The 19,040-nt window shown below is 40.8% G+C and overlaps 1 protein-coding gene across 3 annotated transcripts in view; it reads left to right on the plus strand.

Annotated features, from left to right (window-relative positions):
- LOC125544087 (zinc finger FYVE domain protein) overlaps positions 1 to 17,814 on the plus strand; it is a 30,201-nt gene extending 12,387 nt beyond the window's left edge. For 2 of the 3 annotated variants that reach the window (XM_048707647.2, XM_048707648.2), the window contains 21 exons: positions 3 to 305; positions 438 to 662; positions 846 to 936; positions 1,407 to 1,484; positions 1,642 to 1,932; positions 2,014 to 2,211; positions 2,370 to 2,849; positions 4,840 to 5,001; positions 5,078 to 5,407; positions 5,492 to 5,574; positions 6,188 to 6,292; positions 6,626 to 6,857; positions 7,139 to 7,483; positions 7,575 to 7,676; positions 11,054 to 11,197; positions 11,394 to 11,482; positions 11,885 to 11,967; positions 12,600 to 12,715; positions 15,403 to 15,488; positions 16,488 to 16,587; positions 17,216 to 17,814. In XM_048707647.2, coding sequence (XP_048563604.2) covers positions 3 to 305; positions 438 to 662; positions 846 to 936; positions 1,407 to 1,484; positions 1,642 to 1,932; positions 2,014 to 2,211; positions 2,370 to 2,849; positions 4,840 to 5,001; positions 5,078 to 5,407; positions 5,492 to 5,574; positions 6,188 to 6,292; positions 6,626 to 6,857; positions 7,139 to 7,483; positions 7,575 to 7,676; positions 11,054 to 11,197; positions 11,394 to 11,482; positions 11,885 to 11,967; positions 12,600 to 12,715; positions 15,403 to 15,488; positions 16,488 to 16,587; positions 17,216 to 17,281 — 3,709 coding nt within the window. In that variant the 3' untranslated portion in view covers positions 17,282 to 17,814. The remainder of the gene's footprint in view (positions 1 to 2; positions 306 to 437; positions 663 to 845; positions 937 to 1,406; positions 1,485 to 1,641; positions 1,933 to 2,013; positions 2,212 to 2,369; positions 2,850 to 4,839; positions 5,002 to 5,077; positions 5,408 to 5,491; positions 5,575 to 6,187; positions 6,293 to 6,625; positions 6,858 to 7,138; positions 7,484 to 7,574; positions 7,677 to 11,053; positions 11,198 to 11,393; positions 11,483 to 11,884; positions 11,968 to 12,599; positions 12,716 to 15,402; positions 15,489 to 16,487; positions 16,588 to 17,215) is intronic. The other variant, XM_087547170.1, reaches the window with a different exon arrangement.
- Positions 17,815 to 19,040: the final 1,226 nt, after the last annotated feature.

Consider the following 19,040-nt stretch of genomic DNA (forward strand, 5'->3'; position numbering starts at 1 on the left):
AGATATCCAACTTTGAACCGGTGGATACAGATGCAGTCTAACCTTCACCGGGTATCTGAGTCTGCCGTGGCAGTTAAAACTGAAAATGAAGTCACCGTGCATCAATCAAAAGGAAAAATTTCTATTAAGCGAGCTCGTGAACCTGACAGTGATGCTGAATCAGAGCTTGACGATGTCGTCATAAATGGAAATGCCGCTTCAAGTACACTAGAATCCCCTAAATATGATGATGCTAAACTAGAGCCAACAGCATTTATTTCTTTTGACTGGGAGAACGAAGGACCATATGAGAAAGCCGTTGAGAGGTAGCAGGATTTTACAAGTTTTTCTTGGCCACGCCTTTTGCTCTACACACAATGAGAGTTTCTCACTTGCACTTGGCCATTGCTTGTTGTGATAATTTCTATGTGACAATTAAACTTGCTTTGTCTCTGTAGGCTAATTAATGAAGGAAAACTAACTGATGCTCTTGCTGTATCCGACCGTTGTTTGCGCAATGGAGCGTCTGATAAATTACTTCGATTGCTCATTGATCAAAGGGAAGAAAGAAGTCTAGGCACAGGACAATTCCGCCCATATGGTTCCCGTAACTTGGGGAGCAATACTTGGCAGTATTGTTTGAGACTGAGGGATAAAAAACTTGCAGCTCAGCTTGCTCTTCAGTACGTCATGTCATTTTCGTTCCAGCCTTATTAGTACAATAAACCTTTTGATTTTGTGTAGTGAAGGCATTCTTTCAGTTTTAGTATATTTGATAGATGTCCATTTTGAATGCATCACCGTTGCTATATTTTTGTTCTCCAGATAGGCATATTGAGTTACTGAGTGCATACTTTCATTTCTAGGTACCTGCACAGTTGGAACCTTGACGCTGCAACCAATGTTCTAACTATGTGCATCTGCCAATTACCTGAGAATGATCCTATGCGGAGTAAGGTAGCTTGATTTGCATTTATTTACATTTCAAGTTCACACATTATCTTGAAAGGTCATATGGACATATGTTGTTGTGTGCCTGGTCAAGTCATGGCTTTACTTAGTCTAAAAAAACTGTGATTTCATTTATGCATATCACCTAACAGATATTCCTGTCCAAGCCAACACTAAGTAGCTCTTGTTGGTTTGTCTTGCTATCTAACTTTAAAACGTAACAATATGTGCTTGACTGTGATCGTGTCATTCTATGACACAACCTGTTTAGTTTGACGCAACAGGTTCAGTTTCTCAAAATTTAGCTTTTACGACCTGGTCTAGCATTTCTTGTTTGTTATTGTACAATCCCACCACTCATTCCTGGCCATCTTCAACTCAAATTTAGGGCGCCTATTATTCTTAATTATATTGATACCTAGGTCCTTCTATGTATCCATCATTTTTTTATAATTTTCCGTGTCATTTTGTAACAGGTGCTACACATGAAGCAATCTCTGCAGCGGTATGGTTATATTATGAGTGCTGATGACCATTACACCAGATGGCAAGAGGTAAGCCAATCAATGAATGTCATATGATTTTGATCTTCCGTCCCACTATTTTAAATTTTGTGACAACATAGGCTTCAGAATTGTTCCTTAAAAGTATGTGTCATTTTTTGTATCAAAGTTTTCCATGTTTAAACTTGACTGACATTCAAATTACTAGGTCGAAGTTGATTGTGAAGATGATCCAGAGGGGTTAGCACTTAGGCTTGCCGCCAAAGGAGCTGTATCTGCTGCTTTACAGGTCGCCGAAAGTGCCTCTCTGTCAATTGATTTGCGGAGGGAACTGCAAGGTCGCCAGCTTGTCAAACTTCTTACCACTGATCCACTTAATGGTGGAGGCCCAGCTGCGGCATCACGATTTCTATCGACCTTACGAGATTCCAATGATGCTCTTCCTGTTGCCATTGGTGCCATGAAGTTATTACCTGACTTGCGCTCAAAGCAGCTTCTCGTATGTTGCCAAATCTGACAAGAGTTAATTGTACTAAACTTTTCTGACAAGGATTAAAATAATACTGATTAATTGTTTCAGGTGCATTTTTTTCTCAAACGTACAGTTGGGAATTTGTCAGATGCTGAGATTGCTCGACTTAATTCATGGGCGCTGGGTCTTCGTGTTCTTTCCTTATTGCCATTGCCATCACAACAGCGTTGCTCTTCTCTGCATGAACATCCTCAGTTGATTCTGGAAGTACTATTGATGATGAAGCAACTCGAGTCTGCATCTCTGGTATTCCGTTTCAACTAATTTTTTGCATGTCAACTCTCATCCTTGGAACTTTTTGGGACAACAGAAATGATTCTCTCCTTGGAGCTGCTGGCCTGCTGCTATACTAGGAACATGTCAACCTACTGTGCTAATGGAAGATTTCTTCTTTATGACTTCAGGTTTTGAAAGAATTTCCATCCCTGAGGGATGACAAGTTAATCATTGCTTACGCTAAGAAAGCAATCTCTGTCAATATTGATTCTACTCTTAGGGAACCTCGACAAACCATCTCTGCGGCAAGAGAAAAACAAAAAAAGGCTGCCATACCAGCTAAAACAAATTTTGTGCAGAGTTTTGGCAACTTTCAGAGAGAGGCACGTAAAGCATTCTCATGGGTGCCCCGCGACGGTGGCACCAAAACCCCCCCGAAAGATATCCCTCGGAAAAGAAAGAGTTCAGGCTCAGGTGATAGATCCTCTTGGGAAGCGATGCCTGGTGTACAGGAGGAGCAGACACCTGTTTACCCTTCCGAAGGACAAGATAGACTTCCTTTTGTTTCTGCTCCTGAGGAGTGGGTGCTTACCGGAGAGCCTGATAGGGATAACACAACTCGTTCATGTCATAGATATGAATCCTCTCCAGATATCGCACTATTCAAGGTGTGTTTGCTTATCAGGCTTATCTTTCTTCGAATGCTACTGATTTATAAGTTCTTATCCTGCATTATTCTGGCTTATCCGCAGTCCCCCCTTTTCCGTATTATGCATCAAGGGCAGCTAGTTGGTAGCTTTGAATTATTGACCTAACATTATTTCCTGATGTGCCATTTTTTTAGCGGTTAAGTTGGAAATACTGCTAAATTGAACTTGATTTTAGATTAATTCTCTTTCCTACTTATAAAGTTTACAGTTGGTGGCCGTCCGTTCACTCCTATGTCCCACCTCTTCCTCTCAGCTCTGTCAAGTGGACCATGCATAGAGACCTAGCAGGCAGGTAGGTGGATTAAAAAATACTGTATTAAAAAACACCCCCTTCACTCATCCTCTCTGTCCTGCTGCTGCATGTCTGCACCGCATGGCCTTCCCCAATCTCCTTTCTTCTGCCACATACTTTCCCGATCCATATCCATCTGCACTGTCACTATTAGTACTTTCTAATCTTGTTCAGCCGATTATTCCCCTCATTTATGTATCGTTCTTGTCATCGGCTTCCCGTCACGCTCAGTCTCCACTGCCAACGCTTGCTCGCTGTCATCGGAACAATGCCGAGGTGTAGTACGCCCGACCAATGCGCCCACTCGCCACGAGCATAGCGTGGAGGCAGTACCCCTTGCTAATCTACTTGCCCACACTCGTTGGACGCACTCGCGCAAGAACTGCTCCCTTCCTCATGAGGGTCGGGCTATGCCCCTCTATGTTTGCTGCAATCTAGGTGCAGCACCGCATCTTCAGTTTTCTCTTCCCTGCTTCCTTTACATCTTGACAAAGTATACCTTGTCTAATCACACCCATTCGCCTAATTGGTTCCTGAACCCATTAGATTATAGCTTAATCAATTGCAGTTTGTTGCTGCAGTGGAATATGTATGCACGTGACTCTTCCTTGCACGATGTTTGAATTTCTTGGACGTTCTCTACCTAATGCATGCAGCACAGACACATATAGGTCTTTCCTGGTTGCTTGAGAGCTCAAAAAACTAGTTTTGTTGCGTTCGGTGTGTTCTAGACAGTATGGTTTTATCTACAGAACAGAGAAATTAGGGCTTCCTGCCAACGGTTAGTACACATGTGATCAGAAATTGGGTTGGGAAATTCAGATTTCAAAGCGGACATGAAAAATCTTTTTTTTTATGCTGCACCACTCGAGGTTTTACAAAAATAACTGTATATGTTCCAAGGAACAATTTTCAAAACAGTCATCATAGAACTTACGGTACAAGGTTTACAATTGGAAGATACTTTCGATGTGAATAATTTTTTTACCAGACTATCATCACATGTTGACCAAGTGGGTTGCCCAAATTTTCGCCGCTAAAAAAATATATAACTTGTATATTATAGGACTCTTCTCCTTCAACATGAGAAATTCATCCATTTTTATATAGTAATAGTAGGACTCTTCTAGAACATGAGAAACGCATCCTTTTTTAATAGACAACACGTGTTTCGAAAAAGAAACCTGCCTTATATTTATTCTCCAGTATTTATGTGAGTCCATTTGCTGCCACATTGCTTTGAAAAAAACCCTTGTATGTTCCATTTGTCGACCTGTTCATAACAAAACTCATTTAAGCCCATGAGCTCAAGCAGACCTTTTTTAGTCCAATATCTCCAGACTCTAGAGTACCAAGGTTTGTCATGTCTGTAGACAGTACATATCACCTTTCATGTAATACAATTACACCAATAAGCCTTCGGGCCATGGTCAATATATAATCAGAGTTATTAAAGTGAATTAATTTGATATATAGCTAGATTAAATTATATTGTGTCTCATTTCTCGTGGTTCCGAAGCGCAGCACGGGCATCTTACTAGTATTATTGAAAAAAAGAATGAAGTGTCAATATGAAGCAACTTCTGAAGTGTACGTAAGTGATAGTGTCAATTTTTTGTCATCTATTTGTGTAATTCTTTGTGAACCAAATTCTAGGCATTGCTTTCACTGTGCACCGATGAGTCAGTAGCCGGAAAAGGTGCACTTGAACTATGTGTTACTCAGATGAAGGTTGTACTAAGCTCCCTACAGTTGCCTCTCAATGCATCTATGGACAATGTTGCCCGGGCTTATCATGCAACGGAAACTTATGTGCAGGTATGAAAAAGAACTAGCAGCATGGTAATTTTGAGTATCATAACTTGGTAGATTAACATCAATGACATTTCATCAGGCAATCTCTTATGCAAAAAATCTACTAAAAAAGCTCACCGGGAGTAGTGATTTGTCAAGTGGCTCTGAAAGAAGTAGAGATGCTGATGCTGTTTCTGTGGACGCTGGCAGTTCAAGCACTGGGGTCCAACATCAAGATGAGCTGTCTGATCTCCTTGCTCAAGCAGATATGTGGCTAGGGCGTGCTGAGCTTCTTCAAAGCCTGCTGGGATCAGGTATTATTGCATCACTTGATGATATTGCTGGCAAAGAGTCTTCAACTAGTCTACGTGACAGGCTGGTCAGTGATGAGCGATACAGCATGGCTGTATATACTTCTAAGAAGTGCAAGGTGAATGTTACAACTTGTTTCTGTCTATACTTCATATTTTTCCATGACAGTGATAAGGTAATTTAATGACGTGATCAATTTCAGATTGATGCTTTTCCAGTGTGGGTTGCTTGGGGCCATGCTCTAGTTCGAATGGAACACTACGCTCAAGCCCGTGTGAAATTTAAGTAAGAGAAAACTCTTCTTTGTTGTTTCTCACTTTCTCTTATAAGCGCCTGCCTGCAGAAGAAATTGAAGATTTAGTTACAAATACAAAAGAAATCAAGGAAACAAACAGATAAAAAAAACACTGCCTTCAGGAAAAAGAAGACATCAGAGGATGATGAACTGGTTGCTAAATGTGTAGTGATCTCGCACTGGTTGCTAAATGTGTATAGGGTTGCAGATGTAGTGGTATGCTCTCTTAGTATAGCTGTCTAAGGATATGGGAAACCTAATGGTTAAAGTAAAATTTCTTGCATAAAATTGCACGTTTATTTTCTGCAATCGTCCTTTTATCATTATTCGTTAGAAATATGGTGAAATAGGTTGATTGTCGTCAATTTGTCACAGCGATAAGCAGTCTAAAATTGTTGCCTACAGATGGAGCATTGGAAAATTTTGTAGGAATTGGTATTGCTTACATCCAGACTGTCAGATATGAGGTTGCAATAGCTGACCTTGGGCACTCTGAGTCTCCGCTTTATCTTAGCTTGGTCAATGACTCCATCCTTGAACTTGTTAACCATGGTGATACTTTCTGTTGTACAAATCTTCATTTTTATTGCATTTCTTTTCCAGGCAAGCTCTTCAACAGTTCAAAGGTGATGCGCCTCCTGTTGTCCTTGATATCATTAACACAATTGAAGGAGGTCCTCCTGTTGATGTTTCTTCTGTTCGCTCTATGTAAGGGATTAACATCAATTGTGTTTCATCTTTTGAAACTTCTAACAAAATGTTCTTTGCACGGAGCAAAGTAAAATTGCCCAAGTTATTCTGGTCAATGAATCATCATATTTATGATGTATATTTCGTATTTATTAACTCAGCAGTTAACCTTTTTTTGGTAGAATTGTTTCTTTCTCTAGTTCTGGTATTAGTGCTTGAGGTTAAGAACTGGTTGGTAGTAGTGCCCCTGAACTGAAAACTTATTTACCAGTTCCCTGGCATTATTAATTTCAATCAAGAGATATGTGGTTTTCCTCTTCTTAAGTAACTGCTATCAAACTGGCATTGCAGGTATGAACATGTAGCAAAAAGTGCAGCAACCATCTTCGATGATTCCCTTTCTGCTGATTCTTATCTTAATGTTCTATATATGCCATCCACATTCCCACGATCTGAGAGGTCCAGGCAATCCAGAGATTCTCTAGATAACCAATTTTCGTCTGCTAGCTCATACCTTGAAGATGGTCCTCGCAGCAATCTTGATAGCGTCCGATATGCAGAGTGTATTCATTACTTGCAGGAAGTAAGATTTGTCCTCCTTCAAAGGTGTTCCTATTTTTCTTTATTAGCTCAAACTTTGGCATACAAGGTTTACCCTAGAGTTTTCTTTACACTTTCTAGACTCTGCGTACTTGTAATCACTGTGATGACCATTTCTTACAGTGGCAATTAAAGCCACACACTTGAACCCTGTTCAGGTTTTGGTTTGCCCAAGTCCTTCTGAATTTATTTCAGCCACTAGATTGTATGGTTTGCCAAGTCCTTTTGAATTTGTGATTAATGGTTTCTTTCGGATACTTGCAGTATGCTCGCCCACAAATGCTGGCTTTCATGTTCAGGCATGGCCATTATGCAGAAGCATGCTCTCTATTCTTTCCATCCAGTGAACCAACCACAGAAGGGGAAACATCTTTGTCTTCAGTTCCTCGGAGTGATCCTTTAACAACTGATTATGGGACAATTGATGACCTGTGTGATCTATGTCTTGGATATGGTGCTATGTCTGTATTGGAGGATACAATATTAGCAATAACTCAATCCACGACATATCATGACACAACTGTGATTCAGTACATGAACACTGTTCTCACCCGCATTTGTAACTACTGTGAAATGCATCGGCACTATAATTATCTTTACAATTTTCTGGTACTATCATCAATTTTTCCTTTGCGTCACTTCCTTTGGAGTCCACTGCTTTCGCGCTAATTAATTTTTACATTGAAACATGGTGTATCAGGTTCTAAAAGGTGACCATGTGGCTTCTGGCCTTTGCTGTATTCAGTTATTCATGAATTCAATGTCCCAAGAGGAATCTCTGAAGCATTTGGGACATGCCAAGGTATTATGATTTTCATTATCAATGTGTTACAAACTTATAATTCATTAGTTGGTCTCTATGCAGCTCCGTTACATATGGCACTTTGACAATATAGTTCAGTCTCGATAAATATCAAAGTGTTCGCTTACGGTTTCTATAACTGCCATATTTACCAAATTTAATATTGCAACAACTTCTAATCTCCACTCTAGAAAAGGTCACTTGACATGAGTACATATTTACATGAAGTCATGAATTAAACATAGAACACTGCTATCACATACATGGTACACAGCAACCAGCCTAGTGCTGTGCCAACTGAACCAAGTGAGATAACTAGGAAATAATTCTCGAGAACAGTCACGAACCACTGAATCATGGTTTCTCGAAGAAATAGGCTTCTTGAGCACCACCGAATCATCAATTATCGAGTGCACCAGTGGCGAATCCAGGATGAAAATAAAGGATGGGCTCAATTCACTAAGCTAAATTGAGGCGAGAAGCAAAATTTTATGAAATTATGAAAGAAGTGTAGGTCTGCCACATAGTATAACCCATGAACCTGTAAAATTTCAACCAAAACTATGATCATATTTGACCCGCACAAATAAAATAAAAATTAAACACACTAACTACAATATTGTTCACTTAACTCTTGTTCTGTTTGTAGCTTACAGCTGATCATATTTTTGGACGAATTTGTATGCTATAAAATGAAGTACCTCCAATATTTTTTTTGTAATTGTTGCCACTTCAAAATGATTCTGCTAACATTATGTACTTCTGCACACATATTCAATGTGATTTCCCCCCTTAATTCTGGCGTTTTTTTTATTACGGATTAACTTTTATCTTGTTCTGCTTTTACCTACCATTGTATTGTCAGACATCCTTGATATTAAAAAAAATTATGACAAGTTTATTGGTGGGTCGCGTGCTATTGCAAACTGAGAATAGACACTACGATATGTATTGCCAGTGCTTGACCAGTAGATTTTAATTAAATGTTCACCATTAGCTATCAGGGGCAGTTGACAACGAAAATTTTGATCTATGGTTCCAGTCCTCATTGTTAGAGTTGTACTCCCTCCGTCCCAAACTACTTGTCTTAGATTTGTCTAGATAGAGATGTATCTAACACTAAAACATGTCTAGATATGTTAACAGTGCAATATCCCCATTTACCAAACTAGGGCACAACATGGCTTTTACCTCTCCAAACTCAGTGTTGTTGATATATGTTAGCCATGTAATATCCCCATTGAGCTGTTTGGGGTCCAGCTCCCTTCGCCTGGAAAGACGAAAGGGGGTCATTGGTACTACATTGTTTTAAGGCTCTGATACCATGTGGTAAATATGCAGAAATCACCTTATACAGTAGGGGGATACTACACGGGTAACATATATACAACTCAAACACTCATATACTCGGCCTATAACAGAACAGCAACCAGCTTGGAACCGCAGACAAACAACTAACCAACTGTCGACAGAACCAGCTAAGCAGCTAACTTGAAAGTAGTACAAAGCGAGCAGCAAAGATTTCATAGGACCACATCATGCACATCATTCCATTAAACACCTGACATAGGACACGTGCAGCGTTGTGATAAGCCTCATACGGATATCGTCTGTGAAGCGAGGCGGAGCGTATGGAGTTGACGGCGATGGCGTGGGAAGGGGATGTCCTGCTAGCAGAAGCATGTGCACTGGAGACAGCAAAGGGAGGAGCAGCACGTGCAGGTGGCTGGAAGGCGAGAGGAGCCTGCGGGGGCATGACGGGGATATTGAGAGGAGCCACCTAGCGCAGAGCTTCTAGAGATGCGGAAGCGGGGGCGTGACGGGGATGTCGAGGGGAGGTGTCTGGCGCAGAGCTTCTAGAGAAGCGGAGGCGGTGTCACAGAGGGGACAGCAGAAGGAACAGACCTTGGCTGCTAATGCTGTGGTTGGATAACTAGGCTGTTGGTGTAGCATGTGGAGGAGCAGGTTCGGAGGCACTACGCCAGTTTGGTAGTGGGCTAGGTCTGATCAGGAGTCTCTGGAGTGGTTATTTTTTTCTGGCTAGTTTGTCTGTTACTAATTTTTTCCTCCTTTTTACCAAAAAGAGTGGAAGCATAAAAATACACATTTCTCCATACAGTACCAAAAACAATCAAATTGAGTTGACCGGTTTGGCTTGTTTTTCTTGTTCGTATTAGGACTTTGGGCATGTATAATATCCAGCCCACTTAGCTGAACAGGATCCCTGTAAATCAGCATTCCTGTAAAAGTAACTCAGTTACACAGAGAGTAAATTTGGCAACTAGTTGCCTGTTCTCGCAAAATCTGAAAAAGAAATCATGGATACAGGTCATGCTAAAGCACTTGCACTTACAAAAAGAGCATCAAATAGTTTTACCATTTGTGACCTAGTAAAAAGTAGATAAAATTTTAGGGCCGATCTACGAATTTGTCTTTTTCGTACAGGTCACAAGAGGTCTTATTTTTTTGTAAACCTTTGCAGGGGCACACTGCAGATGATATAGCATGGCTTGCATCCACTAATTTGTGTAGCATTATACGGAAACTCATAAAGTGGTTTTGAATAATGGGGTGTAAGTGTCAACTAGTATGACACCATCCAGTTATACTACTTGTGACTCTTTTCTATAACAAAAACTTGGTACTTAAGTGTTATGCTCAAATTAGACTCTTTAATTTAATGCATAGTTCAACCTCCAGTGTGCCACCTTGAAGAAGCACTTCTTGGACCTAGGGTTATGTATCTTGTCGTAACAATCCGAGCCAGCAGCTTTAGTCATATGAGGGTCTAGAAACGTTAGCAGTCAGTTCTAGATTTTGTACAACATGCAGTTTTTCTTTTTGTGCAATATTCTTAGGCCGCACATAGAAATGTAAACTTACAGGTGAATGGTGGAACCCTGTACTGTTGCAGTCATTTGACAGCAAAGCTGCTTTCTAATGCACTGATTTAGTAACATTATGCAAAACTACTTTTCATAGAGTAAATCTCAGGGAGACTAAATGTGGTCTGCACTGCTGCATAAGGAATCTAAATAGTAGAAAACATTGTAAAAAAATCCCATGCTCTCTAGAAAAATAATTGTTCCTGGATATCTTTGCACAACTTGCATCAACTAACTTTCAATGAAATATTCCCATGACATACATGCAGTTTGATTTGCCTCATCTTTAGTGCCAACAGTGTTACATTTGACTACTGTGGATGTTATTTAAGCAAGTCTAATCATTAAAAAAATACTTATAAAATAGAAAGTTTTTGGGTTATTTTGGACCTGGCTATGCATACTTACATTGTAATTTTGAACAGTGGCGTCATAATAATTAATCAATAATGGTTTGGTGTGTTTCTTATACTCAGCTTCTTATGAGTGCAGACACATTTTGAGGAAGCCTTATCTGTACGAGATAGAACAATTGAGGCTACAAAATTGGTATCACGGACTGCTCGCAATAAGAGTGCATCGGAAAAACTAACTCGAGAGATGATAATGAAATTTTCTACCAGAGTTTCCTATCAGGTGAGGAAATTGTCAAGGAAGATAAATTACTGGGCGAACATGGCTTATTTCCCTTCTATAATTTTTTTTGTGCATGTTTGAGACTGTTTCTCTGGGACCCACCGACGCGCATGTAGTTTTTTCTAGCTCTGCACTCATTTGGTGCCCAGTTTTAGACCTAGGTATGCTAATCGAGTTGCATATGTTGAAAACATAGATGGATGTTGTGAAGGCCCTCAACAGTGTAGATGGGCCTCAGTGGAAGACCTCCCTGTTTGGAAATCCAACTGATCCTGAAACTCTGAGGTTTGTGCTACTGCTTTGCTTTTTAAGGTTAAATATTTTTTAACTGCTCTTGAAGGAGGGTACACTCCTACACATGTTATCTGAAAGATACACCCCTCCTGGACGATTCCTATTATTGCATGGTCATGTCCAGTTCACATTTTCGCATCATGATTTAGCTTTAAATTTCCTTTATTGAGCTGTTTTAAGTGCCAATGAAGAATTATCTACTATAAATAACCATCTTGTTGTATTCAGATGAAAGTTTTGCTGACACTTGCAGGGATAACTCTTAAATTTATTATCTTTATGATCGGTATCATTACCGATCTTCGCTTTTCCTTATGCACCAGTACTTTGACTAGTCCATCTTTTATTGCCTGGTGTGCTTATTTGTTTAACATAAGCTCATATTATTTGCAGGCGAAGGTGCATGGTTGTTGAAACTCTGGCTGAAAAACATTTTGATTTAGCTTTTAGAATGCTTCATGAGTTTGATCTTCCAGGTTACTTATATTCCACAACCTATATACCTAAATAGCTCATCCCCACTATCTCTATTATCTCAACATGCAACACATGCCACCTCATCAAAGGCCCACCACAACATGCATGAGAACTATTTTTCATTATTAGTTGATCCCCACTAATTATTTTTATTTCAACATGCACACATATCACCTCTTCAAAGGCCCACCCAGTATGCATGGGAAAAAAATTCCATTATGTTATACTCCCTCCGTTCCGAATTACTTGTCTTAGATTTGTCTAGATACGGAGGTATGTAGCACTAAAATGAGTCTAGATACATCCGTATCTAGACAAATCCAAGACAAGTAATTCGGAACGGAGGGAGTACTACCTATATTCAATATTTTTTTTCAACTATACAATAATCCAATCCAATATATAATATGTATCTTTAGTTTTTTTCATATATTATTAATCCAAATGTTTGATATAACCAAATCTTAATGAAATATATTGCAACAAATTCCCACCGCAACACACGGGGTATCATCTAGTTTATACTCTTAATTTTGCAGAATTAATGTTAAAAATTGATGCTTATTTGGGAACAATGTTTGGAAGTAGGCATCTATATACTCAGAGTTACTGACAGACCAATTCTTTTCAGTTGTGGATGTTTATGCCGGTGTAGCAGCATCCCTCGCAGAGAGGAAAAAAGGTGGCCAGTTAACGGAGTTCTTGAAAAACATTAGAGGAACCATAGAAGATGATGAATGGGATCAGGTGATGTGTACTGTTTTTTTGTGTGCAGCCTTCAGCTCTGCTTATAGTTATAGGGTATCAATCTCAGAAATAATAATATATTCTTGTAGTAGATTGTATTGTTCATGGGAGGATCTTTTGGAAGTTTGAGTTCTGCTTTGTTGTTAATTACCTCATCAGATGCGGAACTAATGTGTAGCCTATGTAGATATACACGATGTCATATGACATTATTTGTGTCTGGAGTTCACAACTTCCAAAGAGTCACATATCCGAATTATTGCTACAACAACAACAACAACAACAACAAAGCCTTTAGTCCCAAACAAGTTGGGTAGGCTAGAGGTGAAACCCATAAGATCTCGCTACCAACTCATGGCTCTTGCACATGGATAGCAAGCTTCCACGCACCCCTGTCCATAGCTAGTTCTTTGGTGATACTCCAATCCTTCAGGTCTCTCTTAACGGACTCCTCCCATGTCAAATTCGGTCTACCCCGACCTTTCTTGACATTCTCCGCACGTTTTACCCGTCCGCTATGCACTGGAGCTTCTGGAGGCCTGCGCTGAATATGCCCAAACCATCTCAGACGATGTTGGACAAGCTTCTCTTCAATTGGTGCTACCCCAACTCCATCTCGTATATCATCATTCCGGACTCGATCCTTCCTCGTGTGGCCACACATCCATCTCAACATACGCATCTCCGCCACACCTAACTGTTGAACATGTCGCCTTTTAGTCGGCCAACACTCAGCGCCATACAACATTGCGGGTTGAACTGCCGTCCTGTAGAACTTGCCTTTTAGCTTTTGTGGCACTCTCTTATCACAGAGAATGCCAGAAGCTTGGCGCCACTTCATCCATCCGGCTTTGATTCGATGGTTCACATCTTCATCAATACCCCCATCCCCCTGCAGCATTGACCCCAAATATCAAAAGGTGTCCTTCTGAGGCACCACCTGCCCATCAAGGCTAACCTCCTCCTCCTCACACCTACTAGTACTGAAACCGCACATCATGTACTCGGTTTTAGTTCTACTAAGCCTAAACCCTTTCGATTCCAAGGTTTGTCTTCATAACTCTAACTTCCTATTTACCCCTGTCCGACTATCGTCAACTAGCACCACATCATCCGCAAAGAGAATACACGATGAGATATCTCCTTGTATATCCCTTGTGACCTCATCCATCACCAAGGCAAAAAGATAAGGGCCCAAAGCTGACCCTTGATGCAGTCCTACCTTAATCGGGAAGTCGTCAGTGTCAACATCACTTGTTCGAACACTTGTCACAACATTATCGTACATGTCCTTGATGAGGGTGATGTACTTTGCTGGGACTTTGTGTTTCTCCAAGGCCCATCACATGACATTCAGCGGTATCTTATCATAGGCCTTCTCCAAGTCAATGAACACCATATGCAAGTCCTTCTTTTGCTCCCTGTATCTCTCCATAAGTTGTCGTACCAAGAAAATGGCTTCCATGGTTGACCTCCCAGGCATGAAACCAAACTGATTTTTTGTCATATCTGAGTTATTGCTAGTACTCTATAAATGTCATTGTATATCCAGTTATATTTCTATGTTCCCGCATGTTTCATCGGGCATTCAGGAAATTCAAGTATCACAGTACAAAATGTGTAGATGATGCTCCATATTTTCTTTTGCAGTAGAAAAATGGACATGCTGTATCTTTTTTTTTGAGAAAACACAAAAGCTTTGCTTTTCATTGCATAGAAGAGTCATTACAAGCCCCAAGAAGGACACACCCGACGTACAATAGCTCAAGGAAAGCCACAAATAACACACAACACAATGTCCCTAGAGGCGACTTCCTCCAGGAGCAAAGCCCAAGGAACACACATAGGAAACATAAAGAAATAATGTCATTTGGTTTATGGTTAATAATGTGAAACGCTCTTATATTTCTTTACGGAGGGAGTATATACAAAGTGCAAATATAGACCCTGCCAGCATAGTATATTGTCATGTAACTGGAGTATGAACTGAGCAACTAGTGCAGGCAATCATCAACTCATCACACGGGCTAGTGCAGGCAATTAAAATACAAATTGGCTGCTAGTGCATGGAGTCTAAATACACAATAGCATACTATGATGGATCGAGGGAGAGAAGGCAAGATGGAGTCAAACCTGAAGAAATTTGCGGCAGACGGAGGGCGCTGCTGGAGACTGTAGGCTTGCCGGTCGACGGTAGATGCTTTCCAGCTTGCCGGTGGTCGTTGCCCGTCTACTGGATGTGGCCGCGTCCCTCGCCCGCCGGCGTCGCTCCCGGCGAGCTGTGCCGTTCTGTGCGAGGAGGGAGGACTGGACACAGATTTGATTCAACTTTTTTATTTCTTTTCCCATCCTTGTCTGTACGGGAGTGAGCGAAAAAAGCAGGGAACAGTTATCCGCGCGCATGTCGTTCGCCATAGGAAATTTTCCATCAGCTCGGACCTAATGTTTCTGATCCTGTGAAATCTGAAGGAAAGGAACAAATCCCATACGGGAATAGAATTCAATTCCTGTAAACCAAAGGCCTTCAAAGGATTTTTTTCTTACAACAATCCTATCCTACAAGATTCCTATGAAATTCCTGTAAACCAAAGGCAGCCTCAACATAAGATCCTTGTTTGGTTGATTACTGTATGGGAATGATCTTGGTGAAACGCTCTGCTGATCTTTTTGTTCACTTTTTTTAATAGGTTCTGGGTGCTGCTATAAATGTTTATGCTAACAAGCATAAAGAAAGGCCAGATCGACTTATTGACATGCTAATCAGCAATCACAGGTATCGCTTATTCATAGCAAAAGAACTACTCAATTGTGCCACTGCATTTCATGTGGAAGATAACTCTTTACTTCAGCCTTTCTTGCTAAAGTGCTATAAATTTCTTTATGGTACCTGTGACGTGGTGTTTTTTTTAAATTATATTTAAGTGTTAAACTGTGAATGCATTGCTTATCAGTGATTGGTTACCTTTTCTTGCTTTCTTGGGCATTATCATGTAATTTGCTCCTCAAGTAGGGCAGTTAATTGATACAGTAAGGGAGGTTCAAACAACATTCTTTAGTTTGGATTTCTTGCACTGTAAACTTAGGATCATGTCAGCAAACTGAAACTTCTATAGTTACAGAAGTGATATGTTTATATGCAAAGAAAAAAGGAGCGATCGAAGTTCATAGGTGCGATCACTTTTATATCATGCCTTCACATTATACCTATTCCACTGTAATCATCCCCAAAAGTCATTGTAGCTAGTTTGTACACTGAACCTGCATTCCCAGAATTGTTAGACACTGCCACCAAGCAGCACAGTGGGCACCTTTAAGTGTTACCTCAGACATGGAAGCACATGATTATGCATCATGTGTTTGTTAACTTTATACTTGGAAGTTGTTTCCAGATAATACGAAGGCAGGCACCTGAGAGCACGCCTTCCTGGGTGAAAAATAGATTTAGCAAATGTCAAAAAGTTTGGAAAAATTTACATGTGTCCATACATTTTCATGGAAAAAGATCAGCTTTGTGTCATGTATTAAAAATGAAGTTTAGTGCTTGAAAATTTTGCTTTATTAGAGCACTGAATTAAGATAATTTGCTCATTGGCAAAAATGTTGCTCTTTTTCCCCATGAAAACCACCATCAGATAGAAACTTTAACATGTACATGCATGAACTTCTAAGTATTTGGCGAGAATTTACTGTTTGTCCCAGGAGCACATGCTTCAGGGAGTCATTTTGCCGCACCCTCTTTCTCACCTTTCTGAATTTTTCCTAATTTCTACAGGAAAGTACTTGCTTGCGTTGTTTGCGGCCGTCTAAAAAGTGCATTCCAGATAGCCTCACGAAGTGGAAGTGTAGCTGATGTTCAATATGTTGCCCATCAGGTCAGCCATCTTCCACAGATCTACATATGGTTGGCACTTAATGATCAAATGAATTTATGTGTTTTCCGTTTTACCTGCATCCATTACAACAAGGGGCCATGTAATGCGCACCAAAATTAGTTCTAGTAAATAAACAAAAATGTACTGATTTGGTTCCTTTATGTTATGTTTGGGTCAGATATGTTTTGGTCCCTGAACTTTTCAGTGTTACTCCCTCCGTTCCAAAATAAGTACATCAAATTTGAACTAAAACCACAACACTTATTTTGGAACGGAGGGAGTACTTATGTAGTTATTTGGTCCATTAACATTAATAATGGTACCATTAGTCACTTCCAAAAGTGCATCGATTTGTTAAATCTCAGTCATTGGCAAGTGAGGCGAGGCCTATCGGTTGGCTGCTGTTTAGAAGTATTGATTTGGACCTGTCTTCAAGTCGAATAGTATACTTGGAAAGTTATGACACTTAGCAGGTGTTACCTCAAATTTGAGGGACTGATTTTGAAGACATCTCACACATATAACTGATGCATAAATGCATCAAGGGAAGTGAAACCGGTGCCCTGTGCCCCCCTTATCTGCAATTTGTTTTGTTCTCTTTTCTGACTAACATATTCTCCTTTCACAGGCATTACATGCAAATGCATTGCCGGTTCTTGATATGTGCAAGCAATGGCTGGCCCAGTACATGTAACTGTAAGTGTTCTGACTCTGCCGAGGGAGAATTTAAATTAGTACAAAAAAAGGGGTTTTGCACCAATGAGCAGAATTCTTCTCTGGGCCAAGCGGGTTAATGCAGAGATCAAGTTCAGAACAAGACCCCCCCCCCCCCCCCCCAAAGAAAAGGCCAAGGCGTACAGTCCTTCCTCGCATGTGTGCCATATGTGCATGCCCGTGTGTACATGTTTTTGGGTGTTGATGCATTTGCACAGGGGAGTGCATGCATGCGTGATGTGTGCTGTAAATTTTGCAGTTCCATTGCCTCCATCACCAGTGATGGATAATTCTACCATGAGGGATGCAAAACTCAGAAATGCTAGTGCCTACTTTAGTCAATGTTTCTATGAGAAGTTTTGGCTGATCTTGATTCCTGATCTTGTGGTTTCTCTTTTTGAGATGCACATTTGTATAGCAAAGTAGTTGTACATGCAGCATGCACTTTTTAAGTAGCAGCTTTGAACTCTTGATTTTTAGCTCATGAGAAGAAAAAGGTCAGTCTTTCATCTAGTGCTTCCCCTGTGCAATTGGAGTATTATTATGTTTGGTGGTACTGTCGATGGTTTTGTTTCTGGTTGGAGCCACTCGCGTTCCTTGTATCTTGTGAAAGTTAGTAAGAGCATCTCTAAGAACAGTCTCTTGGAGGTTCGAGATGCGGCAGGAGGTCTTAGAATCAACTTGTGATTTACCCCAAAAGAGTGAAGGTTTGGAGGCTGCCTCAGGGTATACCATTGGGAACCACATTCGCTGTGAAATCCCAAGGAGAATAAGGTGATCTTTCATGTTATTAGTGTGCCTTTGTGATGACACCTGTCCTGCAAATGGTGATTAACTTGTACATTGGAATACATCGACGTCTTCAGTTATCACTAACCCTACTCCTATTTGCGGTTTACTTTGGTCACTTGCTTTGCGTTCATCATATATGATTGCATATTTGACTAGCAATTGTTTAGGCACATCTTTATATTCTGACCCACCATCGACGTGGTGAGAGACCCCCTAGTCGCCGGGATACCATCAGAGCGTCCTGTGCTCAGAAAACTGTCTGTTGGGACATCCCACAAGGGGTATAACCCCCAACTAGTCGTTTCCCTCTCATTATTCTATGAATTCTCAAAGCGGGTTTATAAAAATGCAAAATCTAGGAGTACTTCAAATAGGTTATACCTTAATTCTCTCTCTAGAAATATAATCCCTTTGCAAAAAAATGTAGGACGTTTTTTCAGCTTAAATTAAAGGCCCCGTTTGGATTCCCTCTCCACAACTCCGCTCCGGAGCTGGAGGAGCGGCAGTTCAAATTCGCGGAATGGGGAAGGAGGCGCTCGGCAGATCCTGAGATTTCACAGTGGGAGGATTACCGAACAGCCCCTAAACTGCCAAAATTTATTTTATTTTCGTACATAGGTAGTAGAAAAAAAGGCACCCGAGATGCCTCTTACACAGGTCATCTGCGGCATGGTTGTACATGCAACGGCTTGTATTTGTGGCCTGTGGAACATGGGCCTGGGCTGGGCTGGAAAGAAGCAAGCGTGCGTTCCATTTGGGGTGCGACGCGCGTGCGTGCCCCAAAAGGAGCCGACGGAATTCTGGAAGCGACGGAGAGACCTGATGCGTGTGCCAAGCGACGGCCAAAAGCGCGGTTTCGTTGGGTGGTGCCATTTGCCTGCCGCTAGAGTGGGTGCGCCACCCACTCACTGCCATGCGACCGCACTCATCACCACGGCGCAACGCAA

Source organism: Triticum urartu, chromosome 3A (genome assembly GCF_056163025.1).
Source record: "Triticum urartu cultivar PI428250 chromosome 3A, HENAU_Tu73, whole genome shotgun sequence".
Taxonomy (NCBI): Eukaryota; Viridiplantae; Streptophyta; class Magnoliopsida; order Poales; family Poaceae; genus Triticum; species Triticum urartu.